Genomic DNA, 6,344 nt, shown 5'->3' with positions numbered 1-6,344 from the left:
TCACTTTGTTAAGAAATAAAACTTGGTTTGAGGATTAATGTTATACTATACGTGCAAGTTGAGTACTTAGTAATGTAGTAAGTAAAATTAGTCAAACATTCACTATGTGTACCACTCGATTCACTGCTCATATATTTATATGATTTGCAATTAGAAGTGTGTTAAAATGTGAAGGGTTAGTATTATATATTTTTGCAAATTTTACATGTGCATTTTATAAACTAAAAGTGCAAATATTAAATTTTTACGCGTCACTTCTAAACAAAATTCTTGGTAGAGCTCAATATCTTCGAAAACGCAAATATCTTATTACTTGTCTTGTCTTGTTCTTAATTAGTCATTTTATATTTCACATTTGTGCTACTTGTTAATATTTCATTTTTTCATGTTTCGTATCATAGATATATATAGTTTTTTTTTATAATGTAAGCTCCGCTAAGTATAATTGTTGAAAGTTTTCCTTTTAAAAAAATGTAACTCTAGATAGTAATATGTTGTAATTTAGAATTTATGTTCGAACAACCTTGAACCCACACGACTCAATTCCTGAATCGCCACTACTTAGAAGTACCTGGTGAAAAAATCGTAATAATAATATAACACCACTACAATAAAATAATACAAACTAAAGTGGTATTTAAAGAGTAGGAGTGAGACACATAACTGACATAAATCTTGTGATTTCATTGCCATAAACATAATACGGGACTTTCATTGCAAATTTACATAATAATGCAACTTAGGTACTTTTTCTGTTTTGAAATAACTAAATAAGTAAAATATTTCTCTTTTGTGTGAGAATGTTTTGAGAGATATTTTTCACTTATTTCAAAATAGGGGAAGTACAATAAATTCGGCATATGTCGAAGAAGTTACGCTTTCAACTTTTATATCCCAAACTATTTTTAACTTTCAAGTTTTTGTGAGAAACTACCTTATAACAAATTTGTTAACCCCATACTACCTTACTTTTACCAATTTGTTATTGACAACTACCAAATGCCGATTTTCGACATCGACTTTTTGCAGCTCAATATTGTGGGAGAAAATAGAGTTATCTTTTTGGAAATTGCTTGAGATTTCACGAGATTGAAAGGGTGATTGTTTCAATTTTAGTTTTAGTATTAGAAGTTCAATTTAATGGTGGATTGGTGGTACAAAGTGTCGACCATAGATATGAGAGAGAGAGCACACAGGAAAATGGAGAAAATAGGGTGGGGAAATCCGAAAATGGATTTGAAGAGGTTAAGTGATATTACGTGAAATTAAAAGAAACTGACAAAAATAAAGAGTCAATGTCGGATATCGACATATATAGGGTAGCTGCCAACAACAAAATGGTAAAAGTAAGGTAGTTTGGGATAACAAATTTTTTATAAGATAGTTTCTCGCAAAAACTTGAAGTTAAAGATAGTTCGGAACAAAATATCCATTTTATTCTTATATAAGTAATATCTTTTCTATGCTTATAACAAACAAACCTTCTCAAGTTGTTTCCTAAGCCCCTCTTCTTGCTTTTAGTAGGCTTCTAAACTAGCCTTAACAAACTTTCAGCCTTGCGTTGTTTCTCGAGATCAATTACCTTTTGCAAGTTCAATTCCATATCTTGATGCAACTTTTCACAACTTTTAAGTTGTTCTTTAAGCAAGTTTTCCTCCTTTTTTGAGGGTGCAAAGTCACACATTACTGATGATGCCTCAATCTTAGTATTCAAAAGTTGTCTCTCAAGCTTCATTATCACATGCAATTTCATTTGCAAGTCTTTATGAAACTTTTCTTGACTTAAAAATTGTTCTTGGAGCATATTTTCCTCCGTTTTTGATGCATCTAAACTAGTCTTGATAGAAAACAGTTCGTCATTCGTAGAGGAAATTTCATTTTCAATCTTCATTACCTTCTCCAATTTAATTGCTATAGCCTTTTCATACTCTTCTTGAGCCGCAAGTTTTTCTTTGAGAGTTTTAACCTCTTTTTCTGAGGCTTCCAAGTTAAACTTACTTGATAATGCCTCAACTTTGGTAGAAGAAACTTGTTCTTCTAGCTTCACTACCTTGTACATTTTCATTATTATATTTGCATGAGCCAGATTGATTTTCTTAAGCTTCGCTATCTCTTGTTTCGACACACTTAAACTAGTCATCCTAGATGAAAATTCAGCCTTGGTAGATGATAACTTAGATTTTGTAGATGATAACTCGGCCTTGGTAGATGATAACTCAGCCTTGATTGTAAATAATGCAGCTTTACTAGATGATACTTCTGCCTTGGTAGATGATAACTTAGTTTTGGTTGATGATAACTCAACTTTGGTAGATGATAATGCAGCCTTCATAGATGATAGCGCGGCATTAGTAGATGATAACTTAGCCTTAGTGGATGATAACTCCGCCTTAGTAGATGATAGCTCAGTTTTGGTAGATGATAACGCAACATTTGTAGATGATAACTTAGTCTTGGTGGATGACAACACCGCTTTAGTTGATAATAGCTCTGCCTTAGTAGATGATAAGGCAACATTGATAGATGATAACTTAGCCTTGGTGGATGATAACTCAGCTTTAGTAGATGATAGTTCAGTTTTGGTGGATGATAACGCGACCTTCATAGATGATAACTTAGCTTTGGTAGATGATAATTCACCCTTGGTAGACGATAAGGCAGCCTTCGCGGATGATAATCCAGCTTGAGTAGACGATAATGCAGCCTTAGTCGAGGAAAGTGCTCCCTCGAGCAGTTGGATCCTTCTCCTGGCCTCTGTTGCTTGTTTAGAACCCATGAACAAAGGGTATAAGTTTTGGATCAATTGAACATCCAAGATATAATCCACCACGTAAGGCAAAGAAAATGGACTTCTTAAAATCAAATTTATAGTATCACAAACTTAGTTATTCCTGCCTTGTGCATGAGTTAATGCCAAGATTAGATAAATGTACTATCTTTCATTCTTTCCTGAACTATATTCTGCAAGAAACGAATATAAGTTTGTCTTAGTTCTTACTTCTTACAGACAACTCAGTTAACCCGATTTTTGTTTAGAATAAGGACTTCATTCCATGAAAGATGGATGAAATTTGGGTGATGAGTTACCGGGTGACAGTACAGATAGACCAGGTGAAGCGGATGGATGCGAATGACAAATGCAGGTGAGGCTCCGCCTGGACTGAACCCATCCCTAGATAGAGTGTCAAAAAACTTGATTAATTAGTACAGTTAAAAATCAGAGGAACAAAAAATACAAAATCAGAGGGTCCATACTCCATTGGATTGAGAATAGTACTTCAAAATCAGAAGCAACATATATGTTTTCTTATACTACTATGTTTGTAATTAAATTTAGTCAAGTTCATGAACTTTGATCATAAAATAAACAAACGCTACAACTGATTGGTGGCATATATAGGAAGTAATTCCATACATATATATAAATGACATACACATTAACCTTCTTCAATTAACTACAATTATAATTATAACACCCTTAGCTCCTCCATTGCTTGTTGTACCTTTTCAAGTGCTAAGAGTTTCTCTTTGAGCTTCTCTACCTCGTTTTTCGAGTTTTCTAAACTATCCATGGTGGATAATGCTTCAACTTCAGACAATGAGATTTCTTGTTCAAGCTCAAATATCTTCTCTAGTTTTATTTCCATGTCTTTTTGATACTTTTCAAATTCCAAAAGTTGCTTCTTAAGCCCTTCTTCTTGCTTCCTCAATGCTTGTAAACTAGCCTTAACAAACAAACCTTCGGCTTTACTAAACATAATCTGTTTCTCGACCTCCATTACCTTTCGCAATTTCATTTCTATATCTTGATTAAACTTTTCAAAACTTTCAAGTTGTTCTTCAAGCATATTTTCCTCCATTTTTGATGCCTCAAAATCATGCTTCATTGATAATGCCTCATTTTTAGTTTGTGAAAGTTGTTTCTCAAGCTTCCTTATCACTTCCAATTTCATTTCCATGTCTTTTTGGACCTTATCTTGAGTTAAAAGTTGTTCTTTAAGCATATTTTCCTCATTTTTCGACGCTTTCAAACTAGACATGGTAGATAACATTTCATCATTCACAAAGGAGATTTGTTTTTCCATCTCCATTAACACTTTTACTTTCATTTCTATATCATCTTGGAACTTTTTTCGAGCTATAAGTTGTTCTTTGAGCTCTTCTTCCTCTTTTCTTGAGACTTCCAACATAAATTTACTTGATAATGCCTCAAACTTGGTAGAATGAACTTGTTCTTGAAGCTCCCCTACTTTGGACAACTTTGTTACTAAAATTTCACGAAGTGCATTATCTTTTGTAAGCTTCTCTACCTTTTGTTGTGATTCTCTCAAACTAGCCATGGTAGATGATAACTTAACATTGGTAGATTTCAACTCATTTTGAGTTGATGATAGTGCATTTTGAGTTGATGATAGTGCATTCCGAGTTGAAGAAAGTTCTGTCTCTAGCTGTGAAATCCTGTTTCTGGCAGCGGTTGATTGTTTATTCCCCATATTGAGTATGATATAACAGACGCAAGAAAGATATAAGAAAATTCAACGAATAAAGAACACACAGATTTGACGTGGTTCACTAGCAGTATGTTAATAGGTACGTCAATCAGTTGGAGATTAACCTGGAGGAGTTAAAAAAAGAAAGATTAAGGTTAAGAGTAGCAGGGTTTATTATATATCATTCTCAATAATACACATGAGCTCATGCAATCATACTAGGTGATTCCATTCAAATGCACTAAGTTAGGTTGAGATGATATTCCTCCCTTTAGCATGAGCTAATTCCTAGATTAGATAAAAGTGGTGAATAATTTATTCTTTGCCAAAACTACTTACTGCCAGAAATGAATAAGTACGTTGCTTGCTTCAGTTGGGGAAATAGTCTGTTTCTTGGGAAGCTGAGAAGCGTCAACATCAAATAGAAGTGCTAGAAAACTTGTTCACAAGTTACTTCCTCTGCTTTAGTTTCACGCTTGTAAATGCATCATTTAAACTATTTTTTCCGTTTCGTCTAAATGTAACAAATGAATATTTTATATCTCATAAATAATAACCTTTTTGTTGCATTTAAAACGGAACGGAGGAAATATTAATATTTTAGTTATACTTTTGTAAAAACTGTAAACATTAGATATTAGTAAAATAAACATTGAGACGAACCAATAAATCACATATGATTATAATTTTCCCTACATATGAAACACAAAAGTTAGTTATATAAATAACTGTTAATAGTGTCAAGTGTCATAACTAAAAGTGTTGCATTTAAATAGGATCAAAGAAAGTACTTCCTCCCCCGTTCAATTTTAAATGAAAAGTTTATTTTTTGACGTGACCCCAACGCGCTTCCCACTTAACTATGTTTTTCTTTATATAATGACGATAAATTTGAGTCAAAATTGATCAATGAATAGTGTCATTTCACCCAATATTTCATTTAAAACTGAATGAAAGAAGTATAAATTTTCATGTGGATGTCAACTCGCTACAAGATAAGAGTTGATATCACAATTCACAAGGCTGTTTTTAAATTTTTGAAAAAAGTCAAACTTCCCAAAAGAAATTCTCTCTAAAATGCTCTTAACTTTTCCTAGAATTACATTAATTATCGAATAATTTTCTTTTATTTATAATCAGTGTTATATTCTAGTTAGAAAAAATGTTATTGTTTATGAATTTATAGTTAAAATTCAAATTAAGAGTTTGTTCTCTCCAACTTATTTTCAATTTAGTTGCAATCAGTTCAATTCAGTTTAGTTTCAATCAGTTCAGTTCATAATTTATTTATTATCATCACTATTAGTTATAATTTAATTCAGTTAAATTCAATTCAATTAATTTATGACGAAGAGAACAGGACTAAGCAACCAAAATGTTATTATTTACGAATTTATGACAAAATCACACGATGACGGGCTTTATGATATTTAGTGATAATTTAGTTATATCATAGTATATGGTAGACAATAAATCTCCGATGAACCGCGGCTTATATAGCATAGTATATACAGTTAGTACAATACAATAAGAAAATTGGACAGTCCATAAATAAAATTAATTAGGACCCCAACAACTCAAATACATAACTTTCCTAAGAGACTCTTCAGAATCATTCAATTTCTGGGAAATAACAGAGGAAGTTGACCCAGAAAGATTTTTAGCTTGAGAATAAGATCTAACATTATTTTTTGCATGATTTTGAAGTGATCTTATTGTATAATTCCATCTTGCAAATCCTTGATCTTTCATCCCTTCAATTGCTGCCATTACTATCCATGCTCTACTTTTTACTGAACTCATTTTTTTTGGGGGGTATGAAACTTAGAAATTTATAATAAAGTTTAGAACTTT

At 32.2% G+C, this 6,344-nt stretch overlaps 1 protein-coding gene across 1 annotated transcript; it reads right to left on the bottom strand.

Moving 5' to 3' along the window:
- Window positions 1–3,332: 3,332 nt before the first annotated feature.
- On the bottom strand, window positions 3,333–6,029 carry LOC104907267 (uncharacterized). Its single transcript, XM_010696172.4, has one exon. The coding sequence runs from the start codon at window positions 4,491–4,493 to the stop codon at window positions 3,468–3,470; it is 1,026 nt and encodes a 341-aa protein (XP_010694474.2). The 5' UTR covers window positions 4,494–6,029; the 3' UTR covers window positions 3,333–3,467.
- Window positions 6,030–6,344: the final 315 nt, after the last annotated feature.

The sequence above is a fragment of the Beta vulgaris genome, chromosome 4, assembly GCF_026745355.1.
Source record: "Beta vulgaris subsp. vulgaris cultivar EL10 chromosome 4, EL10.2, whole genome shotgun sequence".
NCBI lineage: Eukaryota > Viridiplantae > Streptophyta > Magnoliopsida > Caryophyllales > Amaranthaceae > Beta > Beta vulgaris.
Note: the sequence above shows the minus strand (reverse complement) of the source record. Positions and strands in the feature narration are given on the sequence as shown.

Excerpts from the sequence above, each read along its gene's own strand:
- LOC104907267 (XM_010696172.4), bottom strand. The coding sequence starts at position 4,493 with ATGGGGAATAAACAATCAACCGCTGCCAGAAACAGGATTTCACAGCTA.